The sequence below is a fragment of the Solanum pennellii genome, chromosome 10, assembly GCF_001406875.1.
Source record: "Solanum pennellii chromosome 10, SPENNV200".
Lineage (NCBI taxonomy): Eukaryota > Viridiplantae > Streptophyta > Magnoliopsida > Solanales > Solanaceae > Solanum > Solanum pennellii.
Window position 1 is genome coordinate 80,407,256 of NC_028646.1, and position 23,054 is coordinate 80,430,309.

At 31.4% G+C, this 23,054-nt stretch overlaps 3 protein-coding genes and 1 non-coding gene across 4 annotated transcripts; 3 read left to right on the plus strand and 1 right to left on the minus strand.

Moving 5' to 3' along the window:
• The first annotated feature begins 3,099 nt into the window (after positions 1 to 3,099).
• Positions 3,100 to 9,252, plus strand: LOC107002489 (pyruvate kinase 2, cytosolic). The gene is made up of 16 exons (XM_015200535.2): positions 3,100 to 3,335; positions 3,448 to 3,544; positions 3,634 to 3,731; positions 4,632 to 4,787; positions 5,025 to 5,102; positions 5,576 to 5,707; positions 6,387 to 6,467; positions 6,596 to 6,667; positions 6,784 to 6,873; positions 7,178 to 7,322; positions 7,561 to 7,649; positions 8,011 to 8,106; positions 8,224 to 8,291; positions 8,374 to 8,473; positions 8,555 to 8,614; positions 8,710 to 9,252. The coding sequence occupies exons 1-16, from the start codon at positions 3,267 to 3,269 to the stop codon at positions 8,860 to 8,862; spliced, it is 1,584 nt and encodes a 527-aa protein (XP_015056021.1). The 5' UTR covers positions 3,100 to 3,266; the 3' UTR covers positions 8,863 to 9,252.
• A 1,832-nt stretch (positions 9,253 to 11,084) lies between these two features.
• Positions 11,085 to 11,157, plus strand: TRNAR-UCU. Its single transcript has one exon. It is a non-coding gene; the product is annotated as a tRNA-Arg (tRNA).
• A 5,754-nt stretch (positions 11,158 to 16,911) lies between these two features.
• Positions 16,912 to 20,242, plus strand: LOC107002714 (F-box protein PP2-A15-like). Its single transcript, XM_015200862.2, has 3 exons — positions 16,912 to 17,458; positions 18,102 to 18,220; positions 19,533 to 20,242. Exons 1-3 carry the CDS (start codon positions 17,150 to 17,152, stop codon positions 20,008 to 20,010), a joined length of 906 nt encoding a protein of 301 aa, XP_015056348.1. The 5' UTR covers positions 16,912 to 17,149; the 3' UTR covers positions 20,011 to 20,242.
• A 41-nt stretch (positions 20,243 to 20,283) lies between these two features.
• Positions 20,284 to 22,355, minus strand: LOC107002715 (60S ribosomal protein L24-like). The gene is made up of 5 exons (XM_015200864.2): positions 22,249 to 22,355; positions 21,517 to 21,592; positions 21,305 to 21,406; positions 20,903 to 21,051; positions 20,284 to 20,696 (listed from the first exon to the last, which is right to left on the minus strand). The coding sequence occupies exons 1-5, from the start codon at positions 22,257 to 22,259 to the stop codon at positions 20,543 to 20,545; spliced, it is 492 nt and encodes a 163-aa protein (XP_015056350.1). The 5' UTR covers positions 22,260 to 22,355; the 3' UTR covers positions 20,284 to 20,542.
• Between the last annotated feature and the right edge of the window lie 699 nt (positions 22,356 to 23,054).

Consider the following 23,054-nt stretch of genomic DNA (forward strand, 5'->3'; position numbering starts at 1 on the left):
TCAAACCACTTTGAACAATTTAGAAATATTTTATTAAATTGACCTAATAATGTTGGGGGATGATGGCAAGATTAGAGCAGCAAAGCTTTGACTCATTGTATTATTGTACCTGCAGACTTTATAATATACTATTAATTTTCTCTTATTTCTTTTTTGACGATTAAAGTTTATTTTTTAGCTCCGTCACTTCTTAAAATATTAAAGACTATTTTTCTTTTATTTATAATTGATTTAGCTAAATAAGCATGAAAACTATAATGGTTGAATTATGTTGAACTTAATTGTTGGAAGAAGACAAACATGTGTCATTTGTCAAGTGATTTATGAACGTTTGGATTGTGTCTAACGTGAATAATTGTCATTTAAAGTTTATTCATATCAATTTGAAGCAAAAACATATCAAAACTACGTAGTAAGTGTTATAGCTAAATTATGAAAATTCATCAAAAACTATGACATAGACAATGATTTAGTATAGTTGAAATTTTGCGCAAATTTCGGCGAGTTCGTTAGGCCAAGCAAAATTTTCACTACAAGAAAAGAGTAGATATACCCCGCATTATTACAATGGTATGTAAATATCTTCCGTCATACTTTTGGGACATTAATACCCCTACCGTTCAAAAACTAAAGCATATATACCATTTATATCAACGGATATACACGTGTCATAATCTTATCCACCAATCTGACATTTATTAAAATCGGACCAACCGATAAGATTGTATCACGTGTCCCTATTTAGTAGAGAATGACAGTATACTCTGATTTTTGAATGATCAATATCCTAAAAGTATGACAAAAGATATCTACACACCATTTTTAATAGTTCGAAAATATATTTCTGATTTTTCTCTTCTATTATAGTACAAATGTTCAAAGGACACAAAATTATACCTTTTGGTAGAAGGCAACAAATATTTTATGAAAAGACCATAAGTTGATCGTGACACTATGTTATAAAAAGTAATAATATATATTTGTACGCATAACCGTAAAAGAAAAAGGGCACGCCAACAGGATAATTCTGCCCATTGATTATAACAACAACATAAATTAAACTTATTTGAATACGTAATATCGCATAAATTAAACTTATTTTAAACAAAGTGTTTTAAGTTTTTGTATATATAGATTTCAAATATATTATTTCTTATTTAAAAAATGAAATTCTTTTGTATATTCTATCATATTTTAAATTTCTTAATAAAATTTTTTATCTCGTCATGATAAGATTATTGTTCTTTTATTTTTATTTTTCAATAGCCAAATAATTCTAACTTGTTGCTCCAAAATATATGATTTTTCTATTTTTTTTCTTTCATCCGGTGTTGAGAGCCCATATTAAAGTTGTGTCCAAAGTTTATATTAAAATTTCGACTATATTCGAATCACGCATTGTAGAGTTTATTCGATGATTGCGCTCCCAATATTAATTTTCTCCCTTCTCAAAATTCAAACTCGAAATTTCTAATTAAAGATAAAGCATTCCACGAGTACATCACGTTGGTTTATTTTTACTTTTTGGTTCTCTAGGTGACCATATGTTCCTTCTAGAACATGTTCTATAGTACGATAGGTCCCATGCTTCACTGCTTACGCCCTCCTTTTTTCCCAATAAACACCTATTTTCAATAAATCGTGTTTTTCGTGGTTTTTTATATTATAATATTCATATTTTAAATTGATTTGACTCTCGTAAATGAAGTGTTCTTTTTAATAACTAAGATGATTTTTACTTCATAAATTTTTATTTTTATTTTGTATTTATTTATATAATATTATTTTATCAAATATGAAATTTTGAAGAAAACAATAATTTTTAGAATTCAATAGTTTGAAATAGGTTTTAAATATTTTTATGATTATTAATCGCTTTACTAAGAGTACAGAAATTCTTTTTAAGATTTTAACTTTAGAAAAATGATTATTTTTTAAAATAACAGTATGCTAAATTGGGATGAATGAATTATTAAGATAAAAAATATCTACACTTTTAACTTGCGCTTTAAAAAATAATTTTGTCTTTTAATTTTAAACTACAGATATTTTAATCAATAGATGTTTAGCAATCTTAAAGGAAATTTACTTGTTAATATAAATTAATTTTTGGATATGTGCATTAAATGTGTGCTTTATATATAAAAAATTAATTAGGATGATTAAATTTTTTATTGTTATTGATCTCATATAGTTTATTACTTTTTTTTTATTCTTTTTAAATCACTTTTGCCATATGTCACCCATATTTTGTCTATATACCCAAAAATGTTGAACCTTATAAAAATTTATATTTATATAATTACATAGTTTTAAGTAATAGTATCTAATATTTCTTGTATATACACTTATATTAAATTAATCATACATTAATGTTGCTTTATTTCTTTATCTATAGTTATCTTTCGTATCGATAGTTCAGTTACATTTGTTTAATCAAACATGACATCATAATTAATGCCATATTTTCACAAAATTTTTTTAACCTATCTCTATAAAAATACAAACATAAAAATTCACTTAAAATAAATCCAAAAAAGCTATCATCTTAGCTTAATAAATTATACATTATAATTATTCTAAAAAACTACACTAATTTTCAAACAACCTCTTAAAATACACAACAGATTTTATATATTTATATTTATCAAAGGACCAGTCAATGGCTGAAAATAGATCCACAGAATACAACAAGACCAAAAAAAAACATATAATTTTTTTTCTTTTTCTAAACTAACAACTAAAAACAAACTAATTGAAAAGAGGATTAATAATAGCTATAAAAGTCATAACATGTTTCTTGTTCACGTTTAATTGTCATAATTTTCTTTGTAGAGTGAAATTATAAACATTTTAATTAATATTTTTTGTTATATTAATATGTAAATAAATTAAAACTTATAAAACTTTTTATATAATTTTTGAATGTTTAATTTTATTATTTAAAATATAAAATTAAAATAATCTAACTTTTTTATTAAATATTAATCAAATTATGTTTTGAAAAATATAAGACGATAAATAAAAGTGGATGGACAAATAGTTTTCAAACTTTCAACAAATTTCTTGAGGGAAAAGAAAACAAAAGCACTTAACTTTAGACAAAAAGGAGTATTCACAGCCCATTACAAAAAGAATCAAACCCTCAAAACACCAAAAAAGACTCCTTCAAACTACTAGCAAAGCACATTCTCTTCCCTTTTTCCACTTCTCTCTGTGAAGTTCTTCACTTTTCTTCATCTGGGTCTTTGATTAATTCAGCAAACATGCATTCAAATCACTTACTTCTTGAAGAACCCATCAGGATGGCCTCAATTTTAGAGCCATCTAAAGCTGTAAGTAACAAAAAGATTGAATCTTTTTGATGTATTCTACTGTTAGATCTATGTTTGCATGTGGGTTTGGTATTTATGTTTGATGGGGTTTGTTTGTTTTTGAATCTTGCAGAATTTTTTTCCGGCTATGACTAAGATTGTTGGGACTTTGGGTCCTAAATCTCGATCTGTTGAGGCTATTTCGGCTTGTCTTAAAGCTGGAATGTCTGGTAAATCTTGAAATTTTGTTACTTTTTTGGTTTTTGGTTATTGGGTTTATAGTTGGATATGTATTGATTGATAATTTGTTTGTTGGTAGTGGCAAGATTTGATTTTTCATGGGGTGATTCAGAGTATCACCAGGAGACTTTGGAGAACTTGAAGGCATCTATTAAGGCTACTAAGAAGCTCTGTGCTGTATGTATCACAATTTATTTTTTTGTCCTTTTCTTTCTGATGTAATTAATGCCTTTTTGTTTGCTTTAAAGTTTTTAACTTGCCTTGGTTTTTTGTTGAGTTTTTTAGACTCTGGTTGTTTATACATATCTCCTGTGTGGAGAGTGGGTCAGGGGCATATGTATTAGACATGTACTGTTATGCTAAAGTCTGTACTTCTTGTTACCAATAGAGATATTGTATGACTTTTCCGAAAAGGTTTTAGTCACATTGTAAGAAAGGAACTAGCTTTTTTGACTTGTCTCTCATGGTTTTCATCCCACTTCATCGACTACTTAATCACACAATTGATGATTGACCCTTGTGTCGTATGGGTCTTAAGTTCTGGGATGTGCCTCTCATCAGTGGGTTACTAATCATAAAACACATATCCAGAAACTTAATGCTGTCTTGAAGCATGCGGCAGTGGGTGACGGGAGGGAGGGGTTAGGCAATTTGTAAATTTTTTTGTTGTCTTGGTCTTTGTTGAGGTGTCAGTTGGAATCATGGACTGGACTTAACAAATATTATTTAGGGGTTATGCGAGTTACAAGCACAACAACACAACCAGTGTAATTCCACAAGTGGGGTCTGGGGAGGGTATAGTGTGTGCAGACCTTACCCTATTTTAAAGTAGATACTATAGAAAGCATGACAAAGTAAACCATGATTGTGTGAGAATCGAAGTATCAGAGAGTAGAGACAGTGGAAGGGTTATGCAAATTAATGTGTAAGGAAGCTTTAGATGTAGATTGTGTGTCTCTACTCCAACTCAGCCGTACAGCCTCTGAATTCAAACTTATGATGGCAATGTAATCGGATATGTTGAGCATTGTCCAATATAAAGGTACTAAAAATACATGCTGTTTTCTTTCTGTTCAGGTTATGCTAGATACCGTGGGTGCTGAGTTGCAGGTTGTCAACAAACGTGAGACACCTATTTCACTTAAGGAAGATGCAATTGTTACTCTGACTCCTCATCAAGGTCAAGAAGCATCTAATGAAGTGTTGCCAATTAACTTTGGTGGATTAGCCAAGGTCCGGCCCACATCTCTTGTCTTTATTTTTCCCTTTTAGACAGTATATGTTTGTAAATTAAGTTCATATGGAAGTTTGTTAAGTAATCTTTTTTATAAAAGGAACCAAATGGAGCAATTTTTTGCCAATGCAATTTAAAATTTGGTGGAGAGGACAAGATATTGACATTGGGATAAGTATATTTATTCAGGCAAATCCATGGTAATAATGTTTTTTTTTTGTTAATTTTGCTTGCAGGCTGTAAAGAAGGGAGACACCATTTTTGTTGGTCAGTACCTCTTCACCGGAAGCGAAACAACATCTGTTTGGCTGGAGGTATGAATTAGATGTTCTTCCCCCTCTGGCATTTGGTGAAATTTGGTTGGTAGTAGTAGATAAATTAATATCCACGTAAGATTTAACTTTTTTTTTTGCTTAGCTAACTTTATAACTTATCATTATTCATACGATGTTTGCTTCCAATGTTTCTTTTTCACACAACTGTATGAGTTATGTGGGAGTGTATGTGTAATCTTATGCAGGTAGAATGTGGAATAGGAGGGTACACGTAATAAACAACTGAGTGTCAAAATAACCTTTCATGTAGTAATCAATATTTTATTATGTTAAAAAAACATATTTGAAATGTGCACTGTGTTCCAATGACCCTCATGGATAAAGGCTATCAAAGAAAAGAAGAAAGAAAATTGATTGATACGTTTGTAATTTTACAATCTCTGGACTAAGAAAAGCAGTGCAAATTCATTTTTTTAAAGTGTTAACTAAATATTTCTGATGTGGCTTCACAGGTAGACCAAGTGAATGGGGATGATGTCATTTGCGTGGTAAAGAACTCTGCCACTTTAGCTGGGTCATTGTTCACCCTGCATGCTTCTCAGGTTCATATTGATATGCCTACCCTCACGGATAAAGACAAAGAGGTAAGTTACTCAAAGTTCATAACAACTGATAAGAGCTATTTTTATATCACTTCTGTACATAATGAAGCTCAAGTTGCATAATTAAAGATAATTTTCTCTGAGAACTTGGTGCTTAAGATAACTATAACTGCTTGCTCTTGAGTATATGTGGTTTTTGAATGTCAATTTCGATGGGATATATGGTTATTGGGACTTGTAATCGGCATATATGAGTTGTAACATAGTTTCATTCTTGTTTCCTGCAAAACATTGACCGATATAGCCCAGGAGTAGGCACAAACCACCCGTACTACAGTTTCCTGCAAAACATTGACTGATATAGCCCAGGAGTAGGCACAAACCACCCGTACTACACTGTAACCCATACCTAGGTTAGGTAAAGCTAGCTTTGTTGGTTACTCCCTTGTACCAAATGGATTTCCACATTAGCTTTTCTGGTCATTCTAGAGTATTACCATTTAAATAACATTTTAACTATTGTATATGTTATACTTTGCAAGTGTAAGTTGGGTGCATAATACACCAAAACTAAAAAGAGTGGGTCCCACTTTATTACTTTATTATCATTGTTCATACAGGGGTTTGCCTTGAGAAAGCTACTTTTTGCAACCTTTGTGGTTATTTTTGCAGGAACCCTTCTAAATTTATGTCGAACTTTTGGTTATTTAATTTTGTTCAGGTTATAAGCACATGGGGTGTTCAAAACAAGATAGACTTTATTTCATTATCATATACAAGGCATGCTGAGGATGTCCGTGAGGTATGTACTTTCATTACTTCCCGTTTTCTCTTTTTAGATTCTTTTACTGGCATTGACAATTTGCATTTGTCTCGAGTACTGGACTGTTACAATGTGAAATTGACTTCATTCCTTATGCTAAAATTCAGGCCCGTGAATTCTTATCTAAGCTGGGTGATCTAAGTCAGACTCAGATATTTGCTAAAATTGAAAATGTTGAGGTTAGTTGATACACTTGTATATTTAGTGAGGTTCATTGTTTCTATTTATGTTGAATATCATGAACCATGCAAGGGCATGACATAACTTTCTGCCTTTCCCTCTGTAATCTATATAGGGTTTGACTCATTTTGATGAGATTCTCAAGGAGGCTGATGGGATCATCCTGTCTCGTGGAAACCTCGGTATTGATCTACCACCAGAGAAGGTAACTATCTTCTCAACAGTCGGTGTTTACATGTTTGATTAGTGGGTTGGCTGGTCAGACAAGTTCCATTTCTGTTTGACATTATAAGCATGTAAAAAGCGTTCTTCTAGATAACAGATATCCTCTATGGTTGATTATTTCCTTAATATTTTGAGTTTTGAGTGCGCCCAGGTTGAATTTTAAACAATATATTGATTGATTTCAAGCTGTGTACATACACTGTTTCTGCTACTAAGATATAATTCAATTGCAAAATTCGTGTGCCATAGTTTTTGTTGCTATGCTAATATCAGGCAGTTTGCAGGTGTTCTTGTTCCAGAAGGCTGCTGTTCACAAGTGTAACATGGCTGGCAAGCCAGCTGTAGTAACACGTGTTGTTGATAGTATGACTGACAATCTCAGGCCTACTCGTGCTGAAGCAACAGATGTTGCAAATGCTGTCTTGGATGGTAATCTACTTGGGGACTTTTTATTGTGATGGATTGATGTCCTCCTTTTACATCTAATCAGCCATGATAACATTGATTTACCATTCTAATGCTTAATTGAGATAAACTCTCAATTATCCACTGGGTTTTGATTTGTGCACCACTTGCCCTTGGGATTTCTCGATTATCAAAAAAGTAAAAGAAAGTTAGTTGAGAAAACTTGATTTCCTTAGGAGAGTTTAACATTTAACACTTTCAGGAACTGATGCTATTCTTCTTGGTGCTGAGACTCTGCGTGGATTATACCCAGTCGAGACTATTTCTACTGTTGGCAAGATTTGTGCTGAGGTAATTTTTTCTGAAGTCTTGTTAGTTTAGGAAATTGTCTCCACACTATCTTTTAAAGAACGTACGGTAAGGCCTTAAATAGAATTGAATCAAAATAACTACATCTCAAATTCATATGACATTTTAAGAACATTCTGCATGTTTTCTGCTTTAATTAGCTTTCTTGGGGTCAAAAATTTTTGCTCTGTCATCAACTCTTAATATTGTTGCTTTCAGATCTGAAAGGACATTCTCAGTGTGGTCTTTTGTTGCTAATGGCATTGTGTTTACTGTTGGCATTAACTTTTGAGGGGCGATGGCTCCTGCCTTAGCTCATCATTTTCTGGCTAGCAGGACTAATCAGCAATAAAATTCCATGCAGGCAGGGAAGGTCTTCAACCAAGACCTATACTTCAAGAAAACAGTCAAATTTGTTGGAGAGCCCATGACACATCTGGAAGCAATTGCCTCATCTGCGGTATTTTCTTAAATACAATGCCTTAAGATGGAAAAAGATATATTTCCAGAATTTGAAATGCCTTCTTCTTTTGAGTATGTGTTTACCACAATAACCCTGTAATCCTTTATCCTCTAGGTAAGAGCTGCCATCAAGGTGAAAGCATCAGTAATTATTTGTTTCACTTCATCTGGAAGGGCAGCAAGGTAGTGTTATTTGCTATTACTGTACTTCTTGGTACATTTGAGTGTCTCTTTGTAAGAGTTGTAATTTATGTTCATTACACAGGTTGATAGCTAAATATAGGCCAACTATGCCAGTATTGTCGGTTGTCATTCCTCGACTCAAGACAAATCAACTGAAGTGGAGTTTTAGCGGTGCATTTGAGGTACGGTCTAAAACTCAAAATTTTCTTTGGTTATCGAATCCAACCCATTGGCCAGTTCTTAATTAATTTCTTCATGCTCAGGCAAGGCAATCTCTAATTGTCCGAGGTCTTTTCCCAATGCTAGCTGATCCTCGACATCCTGTAAGTTGATCTCATCAATCTGGTATTTCATGTTCAGTTGAATGCTGAATGTTCCTTTTGTTCCGTGTCTAATAAACTGATTTACTCTTTCATAGGCTGAATCTAATAATGCAACTAATGAGTCGGTACTGAAGGTTGCTCTTGATCATGGAAAAGCATCAGGAGTTATTAAATCACACGATCGTGTTGTCGTTTGCCAGAAAGTTGGAGATGCATCAGTTGTTAAGATTATTGAACTTGAAGATTAGGGTGTTATAGGCTGCCTTTGTCAGCATTTATTTTGTCTACGTTTTTTTGTTGCGATGTGATGGAGTGTTAAAGCCATCACATTAAGGTTTTGGTAACTCTGATATGTGATATGGTACAGTCATAAACCGGGCGATTATTCTTTGTTGATAGAACTAGCAGTACTGGAAACTATTGAAATTAGTTTAATGGCTCCTCGTTGAGTTCATCGATAGGAGTCGGTGCTCAGTAGTTCTTCCAACTGCTTTTTCTAATGCACTGTGTTATAGACATGTCTGTAACTAAATTTTGTTCTGTTTCTGAACTTAACAGATGAAACACCACCAATGCCCATTTAAATATCAATAATAAAACCATGAAAAGTATGTTTGTGCTTTCTAGCCAATTTGAAATAGATCTTCATTTTCTATTGTGGTGGCATTTCTTCAAACCTTTGAGAGAAGGGCCCTATCTTGTATTTGTTGGTTCCCATGGTGATAGGCTTCGTTTCTACGACTTCCTTGCCTTCTCAGTTGTTGAAAGACTTAAGAGTGTTCGATGATCATCACATATTTGTTCTGTAACTCCTCGCGAATCATGTCATTCACTTGTCACCATTGATGACTCTAATACTCTTTTAAGGTATAGAGAACTTGTTTGTTCCCCAATCATTTAGGTGGTTAGTTACAACATGTACTATTATGTCCTCTACATTAGAGAAGAAATTACTTAGGTAACTCAATTTTTGGTGTAGTATGTGTCTAATCGAAAATATACACATAAATTGAGATGAAAGGAGACAATACATATCAGTTTGGCTCGAATTACTGGTAATTTAGTACTTGAGCTTAGCCAAACTCGATTGTTAAGCGAGCTTAGGTTGCTAAGGTCGGGCTAGACCAAGCTGACTCAGCTTTGTTAAGTTGGGTCATAAAGTTGTTAATAAAATTGATTTCTTATACTCAAGTGATGAATTAACTAGTTACTAATAACTTAAAATTAAAGATGTTAATTTAAAAACTGAATTTAAAAAAAAATTATATAACGACCAAACATCATATACTAATTAACGAAGTACAATAAAAACTAACATCCTTAATCAGAGGTCTTGAGTTTGAGGTTCCTTGGGTAAAAAATCCCCTATGTAATGGAGCATTTTATTCCTAATGTGGGATATTCCGACACGAATTCAAATTCAGACAGGCCTGATTGGAAACCAAAACAAAAAAAGGAAAGTTATGCGGTCAAGCAAACTTATACCACTTAATTATTCAACATAGTTATAGTTTGCTATAATTACCACTCGCGACTAATGGTATAAATTAATTACGTGGGATGACTTTGTGTTTGTATAATTAGTCACGTTTGTATATGTATAATTCGCCAGAATATACAAATACATATGTATAATATACAATTATCTAACCAATATGCAAATACAATTCACCTGTCTCCTACTTTTTGCTCAATCTCGCTCACTTCTCTCCTCTCTCTCCTAATCTCGCTTGCTATATATACAATTGCATATGTATAATATACAATAATCTGACCAATATACATATACAATTCACCTCTCTCCTGCTCTTTCTCCTTTCTCGCTCGCCTCTCTCCTCCCTCTCCCAATCTCGCTTTCTTCTTTCCTCCCTCTCCAATCTCGCTTACCATATATACAAATACATATGTATAATATACAATTATCTAACCGATATACCTATACAATTCACCTTTCTCCCACCCTTTGCCCTCTCTCGCTCGCCTCGCTACTTTCTTTCTCCTAGTATCGGTCGTCTCTCTTATCCCTATAACATGCAACTACGAATTGTAATTATCAAATTATAGCTATGAAGAGTAACTAGACTATTTTGAATGACTATATGTGAAAGAAAGGAATTTTAATAATCAAAATCATGCAATTTAATAGAATTGCAACTTAATACATCTATAACATAGTATGTACTTCTACAATTTCAATATGAGGGGTAAATATTTTTCAATTTTTTCATATTTGATGAGTCCAAGTCTCAAACACATTCCATTTCACCACCAAACCCCATATAACCGCCACCTCAACTACCGTGGTCTTACTATATTTTAAAATAATATTTTTTTACTTACTTACGAAACATAAAATAAATAAGTAATAAAATATTCTCTTCATACGAAATACCCCTTCGCATTTAATCAAACATCGCATAAAGTATGATTGAACGAATATATAATAACATAGGCATAATATTAACAACAAGCGCCCATGGCCTAATGGATAAGGCGCTTGACTTCTAATCAAGCGATTGTGGGTTCGAGTCCCACTGGGCGTGTATATATTTTTTTTTTTTTTTAGTTCACCCGATATATTTTTATTTTTTTTTAGTTCACCCGATGTTTGGAATCTACGTTAATATTTATATAAAATACAATAAAAAGATCAGTTTCTAGATGGAAGAAAATAATTTATTTTTTTGCTTCTTCTTTTATTTGTTAGAAAGATACATTGCAAAAAGACCATCAAATTCCATCTAACATGATATGTTTTCAAGGAATAAGACTAGTCTTGTTATAATTTCCTTTTTTTTTTTTTGGGGTAGATAGGCAAGGGAACATACATGAAAGAAAATAATAATTGTAGGCTTAATTAGGACTATATTAATTGAATTTGTAAAAGAATATGTTGTATAATTTGTACATAAACTTTACATATAGAAATGACATTTTTATACGTTTTATATACCACATGTTCAAAGTCGTTACCTTAACGACAAGAAGGGAATACCTTTGCTTTACCAACTCAACTATCCCATGTATTCCTATTGTAATATAATCCTTTTATTAAAAATTTTATTGTTATTGATATTAATCTGTTCAAATTCAATTAAAACCGTCCATTTAATATTTTATTCAGTACTAGAACATCAATCACTTCATTAAAGTAAAAAAGTGGGTACCATGAAAATGAGGTCTACAACAAAAGGAGTTGCATGGTAGAGAAGTGTGAAAAACATTTGTTTCTTATATGAGAAACAAGAAGGATCCTCTTTTCATATGGTGGGGTCTAACGCCATAAAGTGAGTCTCCGATTTGTGATAAAATGATTGAGATTTTTTTTTAAAAATAATTAAATCTCATAAATTTATAAATTTAATTTGTTTGAACTTGAATGAATTGAATCAGTAAATTTTTAATATCGAATACAAAGAAAGAGAAATAACACGACTATAGAGTATAGGCTAAAGATTGAAATCTTCACGAGAAGAGAGATGACAATATAAGAAGCTAATTCAATTTAAAATTGACGTATGCTTGTAATAATTCTAGTTAATATATAATAAAAATTAAATTTATAATTTATAATATCTAAATATATTTAATATATAAACAAAAGTTATTAAGTCCACATAAAATAAAAATAAATGCTTTAAATCCGCCCCTAGTTTGATCATTATTTTATAGAAAACCAACGAATATAGGAAAAATCAATGGTCAACAACCCCACAAATGAAAAAAGAAATATTCACAAGAAAAGATATGACAATTAACAAACAATATATGACTTTAGTTTTACGTGAGGAATTTTTATTCGGAGGCGGATTCAAAATTTAAAATTAATGTGTATTTGTAATAATTTTTAATTAATATATAAAATAATAATTAAATTAATAATTTAAAATATCAATAAACATTTTATTTATATGAACAAAAATTATTAAATCTACATAAAACAAGAAAAGATATTTTAAATTCGCATCTGATTTGATGATGATATTTTGAAGATTCATCGAATAAAGAAAAATCTATGATCAACAACGTAACCCACAAATGGAAAAAGAAAAAAAGAATGACGTGGCTGACTATGAATCTAACGAGTAGATATTTTCACATCTAGTTGTGTTGCGATTAACGCTATTTAGTTAGTATTATGAATGTTCATTATATTATTTGTGTTGGCCGATATGAGATAAAAAAAATTCAAATGTTTTTTTTTATCATATTATTAGTTAATACTCTTTCCTTCTCATTATTTTTTGTTATAACAAAAATCTGTAAGGGATTAATTGTGAATATTGTTGTATGAATTACGAACATCATACATTGAATATCTCACTTTTTAGTAGGCAAACAAGTCTTTCTTTAATTATTATTTTTGCAATACTTTTAATTTGTTAACTAAATAAAGTTATGGATATATTAGTATGTACATTTAATTTGAAAACAATTTTTCATGTGAATATGAGTTTTTATTATTTTTTGAAATAGAAATAAATAAAGTGACATTCATGATGACTACTAATTTTTAATTATTATAAACATATATATAAGCGTAGAATATTTCACATGTGAATTCCATGGAATTTGGTTACAAAACGACAAATGAGATATTTCCAATATATTTTGTTATCTTCTCGATAACTTATGTGAGTATGTTAAATATATATTCGTATCATATATTTATATTGATTATGCTTTTCTCTTTCGATAAATATATATATTCGTATCAAATATTTATATTGATTCCCCGACCTCCCCCACCCCCACCCGCACCCCTCTCTATATACACTCAAAACAACATATACATGATTTATGAATCATGAACTTATATATTTATTACTTGATATAAATATCATATGCAAGTTTATTTTAATGTTTATAGAAACTATAACTTTTCATTTCTTAATTAAAAATTACAAATTTAAGTCTTGGAGAAAGATTTTCTTTTAATAGAGATCAATATTTTAGTACTTTCTGACTAATTCACGATGAATTTGAATCAATTTTTTTGAATATCAATTGATTAAGAAAGAAAAAATCGCTATTTATTTATCTTCTCTTTTTTCTTTTTTTTTTTTTTTTGGGTTAAAATTTCAACCGAGACACAAATGGAAACACTAAATAATAATCAGTTTAACTATATATGCTAAGCTTTTGAAAAATAACAAATAAAGTTATCCTATGTTTATACTAATTGAAGCCAGAAAATAACATGTATCAGGTAGAATAATTTATACTTTAGAATTATCATATGGTAACGATTTTACATAAATTATAATACCATAAGTTCTACGTACAATTAATACTTATCGTCCACAACAAGCAAGAAGTTAGATATGTGATTAAGATGTTGTTGACATTTATGATCCATGTTAGGATTTCTAATTCAATCATTTCAATGTAGAAAAAAGAGAAAATTTGCCATCACAAAAATCATTAAAAAGAGTGGTTTTTCCTTATTAAACATTACTCGATATAACCTTAATAATCAGATCGATGAATTTAAACGGTGTTATTCATTGTATCACAAATCACAATTATTAAACAAAAACACAGCTGCAAATTAAGATATTCCCAAAATAAAGACAAACATCAAGTGACTTGATTTTTAATGGGGAAAGGGTTTGTTATTATCTATTATCCATGTGTAAAGTACCTAATTAAATATGAATCTAATAATAGTTCTTTTAAAATACTTTTGATTTTAATTTGTATATGATATAATTTGAATTGATATTCTGAACCTTGAGTGTACTTATTTCTAAGTGTAAAGTAAGTAAAGACCAATTCGCACATGTTTAATTTCATTAATATCTTATAAATTTTTAGAGAAGTGATGAAAAATTTATTTTTTTTATTATTATAATCAAACATATAGAACAATTTCACTTATAAAAGTGTTGTTAGGAAGGTAGGGGCATCATGAAATATACGAACTATAATATAATAAATAAAAAATATGTGATTGATTTAAAACTAGATAAATTGATGTAAGTTTTAATTTTATTTATTTATTTATTTATTTTTAAAAAAAGAAGAATCGAGAAAAGCTTTGGATAGAGGAAAATGTATTATTTTGTTGTTTTATCGGATAATTATATAAATTATTCTAAAATTATAATCTTTATTCTTTTTTCTCACACTTGGCTTCAATTGAAATCGTCTTCCAAGACCAAATTATATCGCAATGATAAACAAGCTCCATTATTATTGGTAAAAACCAAAAAATTAATATATTTTGATTATTCCAAATGAGTTTAAGTTATTTACAATAATAATTATAAATAAATAAAAACTACATCATCAATGCATTTTAATATATTAAAACGGATTATATACCTTTTATTATATTTTACCAATTAAAAAAAATACCAAAATTTTAAGTTATCCAACTATATATTAAAAAAAAACATTTAGACCGTTATTGCTACAACTTAAACTTTAATTATTAAATCTAGGAGTCTTTATTAGATCTTGGAAAAATAATATTACTTCTTAATCATCCAAAAAATTAGAGATTGATTTTACATTTCATTTTGACCTAATTAAAATAAATTACTAATATTTTTGTCCCCATTTAGCTCAGCGTGATTCATGACTTACTAGTTCTTATACAATAGGAATTAGATTTTATTTAATTATTTGTTTTATCTGGTACTTTCTACAGTAGTGCTTGTAAATTCTTCCGTCAGTTTCGTTAGACCTGTTCCTTGGACATGTTTCAATCCTCAGCTTTCTTCCTCATTTAACACTTGCTGCAGATAGTTCAATCAACTGCGTCGGACATGTTCTTTTGACATGTTTCAATCGTCAAATTCCATTTTCTTCAACAAAGAATTCAAATTTTTATCGCGAAATTTTACATTGAAGGCAAATCCCTTTCTATCAAAAGCTCTTTATTTTATTCAGAGTTCAAATTCAAAATATCTAAATAAAAAAAGAGAAATATTTACTATTCTAAACGGCCTTTGGTAGTAATAAAAAGGGATTAATGCTGACTGCAACCAAAATTTTCCTCTGATTATTTGGTTTTTCATTTTATTTTATAATATAAATTGAAAAATAAAAAGAGTGCAATTTATTTTATATGTTGAAGAAGTAGGAAGCTGACGATTGGTACCGTTCCTTTGACATGTTTCAATCGTTAGCTTCCTACTTCTGCAACATTATATTGCATTAATATCTAATTGGATTTGAATTAATGCATTTTAAAACTCATTTATGGAATAACACGCTCAATAAAATTTATTTTTTTTCATTTGAGAGGCAAACAAGAAAAAGTTAATTAAATAGTGTTGTCTCTCTCAATTAAAGTTAATTACTTTTCAAGATGATTAATGTGGATGTTTGGTCCCCTACTTAAAATTGATATAATCTTTTAGATCCAAATGCATAAATAAGTACTTAAAGTTAGTATTAATGATCAAATAAATACTTTATTAATTATGTTGGTGGTCAAATAAACATATCATGATATAAAGCTAATAAGTTTTAAATTCTAAAATTTATGAGAAACATGCTATATCTCATTTATGGAATTGTATTAAATTTATTTATTATTATTCTATATTTTAATCAATTTAAATTATTAAATTTCAAATTAATAATTTATCTACATTTAATAAAATTACAACTATCATAATTGATCGCTTAGATGTCCACGGTTTTTGATACAATTTTAAAGTTTATTTATGTATATATTTAATCTAATTTTTATTTTTTTGGGTCATAAAATAATTTTTATCTAGACTTAGTACATCTTCTTTAACTATATTGGATTTCGAATTAATAATATGATGATATAAGGAATCTCTCTTTTTCCGACACAACTTCGTTTGCTCCCTTCATTTCAATTAAACAAGTTATTAGGTGATTTGTTTATTAAATTTTAATGAAAAAGAACGATATCTCAATATATTTTATGAGGTAAAATATTGATTAATCCAAATGTTAGACGAAAGCATTATGTTTAAATGCATTTGTGGGTATATATACTAACAAAAGATATAATTAAGAGTGTTATTATAAAAAGGAGGATCGAATGACGGAGTCAGAAATTTAATGAAGGTTATGTAAATTTTCTTCTTAATTGTGTTAAGATGCTTAAAATGAAATATACATTCATAATATCTAACATTTAACTTGTGTATACCATATAATTCTCCGAATAAGATTTTATAAGGAACGAAGAATTGATAGTAATTACTTAAATAAGACTTAACATAAGTTCATTGAATTTTGCAAATCGTAAATACTTTTATATAAATAAGTTAGTCATTTAAATATCTAATAGACGATTGAGAATCCACAAATATAATTCAATAGTATAAATTAGTAAAAAAAATCCAATTTTAAAAAGGTAGCATGCTTTGACGTGATTAAACATAGATACTTTGAAAAATGGATAAGAAAACCAAATCGTTAGAGAAAATCCTCCGCCTTCGTTGATTATAAAATCACCGCTCCATTTCCGCCGTGCACCGCCGCGACAGAACCATGACTTGACCCGAAATTGCCCTGTTTTCCGATACATAAACAGGCAATTGCATGGGGGCATCGTTGTCCAACACGGCGGAGAATGGTACGGTTACCGGTAAAACGGGGCTAGGCGACATACCGGAAAGTTGCGTGGCCTGTGTTTTCATGTACCTAACGCCGCCGGAAATTTGTAATCTCGCTCGGCTGAACCGGGCATTTAGCGGTGCTGCTTCTTCTGATGCTGTGTGGGAATCTAAACTTCCTTCTAATTACCACCATATGCTTGACCTTTTGCCTCCTTGGAGATACGAAGGTCTTTCGAAGAAGAGTATATTTGCCCTTCTCTCTCGTCCCTTCTCGTTTGACGAAGATAATAAGGTAAACGAATTCGTCAAAATTTTATCCAACTATCTCTTTGATCCCTATATTGGAAGCATCTCAATTAGCTTCACTGGCTCAGCTTGGATTCGAACGATCTGTCCTTTGCTATTTAGAGAATTTATATATGATATTCTTTATTTTGATGGTAAATGGTAGCTGAAAATTGAGTTTTGGGTCAATATTGATGTTGGTCATTTCTTCGTCGAAATTGATTATGTGATTTGGTTACGGCAAAGTGCTGGAAAATATCTGAGAATTTTTCCAGACATGTATTTTTCAAATATTTTGGATTGGTTTTAGTGAAATGAATTATGAAATATTGAGTTAACACTGCTAAAGTAGGTTCTTGATGGTATGGATACACTCCTTTGTCTAATGCTTTTGGGTGTAAGAAATGTCAAGCTTTGATGAGTGATGGATAACACAGTGAGAATCACTCCAACCATGAGTTGGAGTCTTCAAGCCACCAGGGAATCAAAGGGATTGAAGGGCCCTATTAATTCCTTAAACGCGGGTGTGTGGGAGTGGGGGTTTGGCGCAGTTGAGTTTCATCGTGTTTTCTTATGTTTACGACTTACAAATTTTTAGCACTATTGATAGTGTTTCTATTTGTTTTGCTAATATATACTTCTCATTACAGGAAGTATGGTTGGACAGAATAAGTGGAAGGATATGCATGTCAATCTCTTCAAAAGCGATGTCAATAACAAGTAGTGAAGACAGGAGACATTGGAACTGGTTTGCAACGGACGAATCAAGGTTAGATTGATCTCTTATGTCCAGATCATATTCAATAATATCATTTATAAGCTTAGTTCCTCACACTGTGGAGATTATATTAGATTCCTGAACTGGTCAGATATTCTCTGTAATGCTATTGATAGATAATACTTTCCCCATTGAGTCCGTTACTTGAAACTGAGCACGGGCTAAAATTTGCGATCATGGTAAAATGATGTTTATTTGTTGATCTTGAGACGAAATCAGATAAGAATAAGAAGAGAACAGTAAGAAATGGATCAAATTCTTTTCTGAAGTTTTTTTCCTTTCCTATTTGAAGGAATTCATTCAAATGAATCAAATTCATCACTTGACTCTTCCCTACCCAAAAGCTTCTCACATTAACTTAACAGTAAAGACACCATTACTCCCTGCCGTTCATCTCCATACCTAATGGTGGTTCGTGTATAACTCTGTATGAAGCAACTTAGTCAAACTTTTGAATTCTGCGATCTCCTGTTTGTGACAGCTTTTGTTCGTCCAAAAGTGCAGATTTTCTTCTCAGTTTTTGCTAATTTTGATTGGTTTGAGCTAATTGGAATGGATATTGTTAATTCTACTTTCCATCAACTTAGTCTTTTAATCAGTGAGCTTACTTGTGAAGAGTATAGAACCAAAACCACCAGTGCAAATTTTTTTTTATGATGCCATGTTGTTAAAATGAAGCATACCTATTTACTCGCTTGCTACCTAATTAAAAAATCAAGCTTTACTGATGATTTGACCTATCCCTGTACTGGAAAGAAATTGAGCATGAAAAGTTTTGAATTTGAAAAAAGAAAGGTATATCTCATCCACATTTCACACTTTGATTTTTGAGATATGTATATACCTATCAGTAATTTAAATATGACCGACTTGCTATTGCTCTATTCTTTGAGACAAATAGGTTTAGCTCTTTTTAAATTCTATAAAGAATGAAAATTATCAAAAGATTACATAAGAGGATGTTTGGACGTAGTTATCATTGCATGCTAATTTAGTAACTAGTAATGATGATCATATTATGGATAGCTTAACCTTTATCCCCTTACTAATCTTGACTTGCAATATCCGATGGCTGATTAACTAGTACGTATAAACCACTCCTTTTCAAAAGAACTTTTCTTTTTGGGTGGCTTAAAAGGTGTTGTTCTGCTAATACCTAGTAGTGGAGTATATCTTTTTCCCTTGTGTTTGTTGTTTACATTCCAATTGTTGGACGTTCATGTTGTTTCTGACCACTTGTAAACATTTAGTTGTTGGTTCATAAACTTGGGCATTCTTATATTGAGCTGATAGTTTCTTGCAGGTTCCAGGTTGTGGCATATTGCCAGCAAGTCTGGTGGTTTGAAGTAAGTGGAACAGTCAAGTTTCCTTTTCCCCCAGATATATATACTCTAACATTCAGGATCCACATTGGGAAATTCCTTAAGAGACTAGGCCGACGTGTTTCCAACTTTGAGCACACACATGGATGGGATTTGGGGCCAGTACGCTATGAACTGTCTACTTCTGATGGACAGTGTGCAGTTAGTGAGTGCCGCCTCCATGACATCGAACAAGGTGATGCAAAAGGGACTGTTAAGCGTGGATGCTGGATTGAATACAAGGTGGGTGAATTTATTGTCAGTAGGTCAAATCCTGTAACTGAGGTTAGATTCTCGATGAAACAGATTGACTGCACACATTCCAAAGGTGGCCTGTGTTTCGATTCTGTATCAATTATCCCTAGTAATAATCTCAGGAGGAGGAGAAAAACAGGAAGTTTCCATAGATACGTTTCCTAGTTTACCAAATACTTATAGAAAGTATTAAATTAGGTTCTATAACACAGCTTAAACTACCTAAAAATTGGTACCACGAAGGATATCACTGTATTTTTTTCGCCTTAGGTATGTCTGTACTATGTCCCTCCTATCCATGTAAATTTCAATACTTTGTATCTGATCCAGTTTTGCTGCATAGTATATCTTCTGTGGAAGATCAGTATAATAGTTTTCGAGTCACTTAGCACCTTAACAAGCTCATTATTGAAACACATTAGTTACAACCAGCAAAATAACACAAGCAGGGAAATGAGTTACTCTTTCATCTTTTGTAAGACGGGTACGAAAATATATTGTTAGTGAGAACTTAGAAGAACTGCATTTAACTGCAGTCCATCAACGAATAGATAGCAAAAATTAAAATGCAAAACCATTTGTTTTGAGAAATTGCTGTCTGCTGTTTTGACTACGATAAGATTGGTAAAATGATGCCACTTACAGTGCCGTGAAAAAAAAACTCTCAACTGACTTACCATAAAAAACAAATGGTTGCTTAACGTTTTCCACCGCCACCACCAAGCTTAGGTCCTTTCGATCCACCCTTAGATACATTACCCTTACCTCCAGCTTTTTGTGACTTGGCCTGCACCTCAGCCTTCTTGGCTTTCTTCTCATCCTTTGTCTTCTTGATCCTTTCCTTGATTTCACTACACAAATCGACAAAAAATGAAAATCAATTCACCTCCATGTAATAAAGAATCCATTGTTTAGTTCTTTTCCCCCATTTTATCTTAAGGTTTAACCAACTAGACTGAGTAGTAGGTAGTCTGATGCATATTTGACAACTTGATACACTGCACAGGCTAAATTTAAGGGATTGGCATGACGGAAATGGTAAAAAGTAAAAACTAACCGGAGAGCAGCCTCCCTGGCAGCATCTCGAACCTCTGGCCTTTCAGTTCTCTTCTTCTGGATAACCTCTAAGGTTGCACCTACAATGGACCTGGAGTATGGCTTCTTTGTTGTGCGGCGCCTCTTCTTAGCAGCTTCTTGGGCGATATCCTAGAGTCACCATACAAAAATGGCAAATTACTTGACATAAGAATATACATACAGTTAATCCAAAAGATGGCAAAGGCGAACAGCACTATGCCATGGCAAGTGCTGACAAAACAGAAAATTGTTTTACAGACTTGGTGTGATCTCTCAATTCAGTACAAACATATCTATCCTTCAATTTTGCAATTTCTGAGGCAGATTTTGAAGAAAAATAAAGCTTGAATATTTTGATCAATGAAGCTTTATTAACACAAACCTTCTTGTGTTGCTTCCTATACATAGCTGTCCATGTAAGTTTTGAAGGCTTCAGACGATTGTGGAAGTAGTGTTTGCATTTCGAGTTGACAAATAGGAACACCTAAGACAAAATAAAAGTGCCAAATAGATAAGAAACAAGACACTAACACTTTCAACTAAGTCACAATCATAACGAAGAAGATAGTAAGTTCTCTCAAAAGATAAAATTACCTGAGAATCTGAACGAATAAATCTGATTCCCCTCCCAGGATATATCTTGGCACCACTAAAACGACAAAGTTCCGTCCTGAAATCAAAATCAAGAATAAAAACATTGATATTGATCACTTAAACTTTACTTCTGTGTAATACAGGGAGCAAAATCCAAACTAACAGAACCGAGACACATAGTCTGCAAACACAGGTGTAGTATATTAAAAACTTTCAAAAACTTAATCTTCAAACTTTTTTCGAGTTTCAGTTCTGCTAAAACAGTTCATGTTTTCCTATGATACTGAAAAATAGTTTTTCAAATCTCTTAAGAACTAGCTTTACAAAAATGAACACTCTCAAAGCAACATTCAATCTCACCAAATGCACCAATGAATCAGCTGTTGAGAATTTCTAATTGCTACAGATTCACATTTCATAAGAGATTCTTAACGAAGAATTAAATCTACTAATCTACCTAGAACTTAAAACTCCGATTAGCAAACGAACGAAATGGACGTAAAACAAGAACTTACATGTAACTGAACAAAAACCAAAAAACGCCATAGATACAAGTTTATGTACGATAATTGATAAGCAAAACGAAGTTACATTTGATCTAACTACAATCAATCTCTCAATACACAGAATTTACAAACAAAATCCAAAAAAAAAAATTTAAAAAAATAGGGGTATATACACAGCATTCTAATATATGCATAAAACATATGAAAAAAAGTCTAGAGGATTTACTTGAGCACCATTGTTGATACAGCTGCGAGCTTTCTCTGTAGTGATGTTCCAAAAATGGAGAAAATAAAACCCTAGCCAACAAACCCTTATAGTGGACAAGAAACTGTATGAAAAATTGGGCCCAAAATAACAGCAAATCTACCGTAAGCCCAATAAGTCATAAGTCACCATGTATTGGGCCAGTCCAATAACCTTTAGAGGAACTTACAAAAATAAGCAACTTAACGCATCATATTCTCTAAAATTTTCTACCATTTAAAAAAGTTATAAAAATATTTTTTTGGATACATTCTTATCCCCTCTTGGATACACTCCTCACATTAAATAATGTATCACTTGTAATGAATCGGACAATCAAGGTATGTATACAAGAGCAATGAAAAATCTGAATTTTTATAACTGTAGAAACTTCTGAGATAGGATGTAACTACTCCCCAGATTATAGATTTATGTGCTTTATACTAATCTTTAGACCATATTATTGATATAGATGGTAAATATTTTTCTTAATATAGCATATCGATACAAGTTTTTCCGAAAATATTCCCCTTAAGTTAGACCGGATGTTAATCCCCGGCCTCTTCCAAACCAAGCAAGGGGTTTCTCCACTATTGCGAAGGTAGACTATAGATCCAAATGCACTAAGTAAATGAATTTTGATTGATCTTAACCCACTGCGTAGGTGTTTTGGCTTAAAGTAAATGAATACAATCGATCTTAATTCATTGTCTTTAGTCACTTTTCACAAATTTTATTGTTATTCAAGATGATGATTATTCCGAAAATAACTATGCCATATTCAAAAA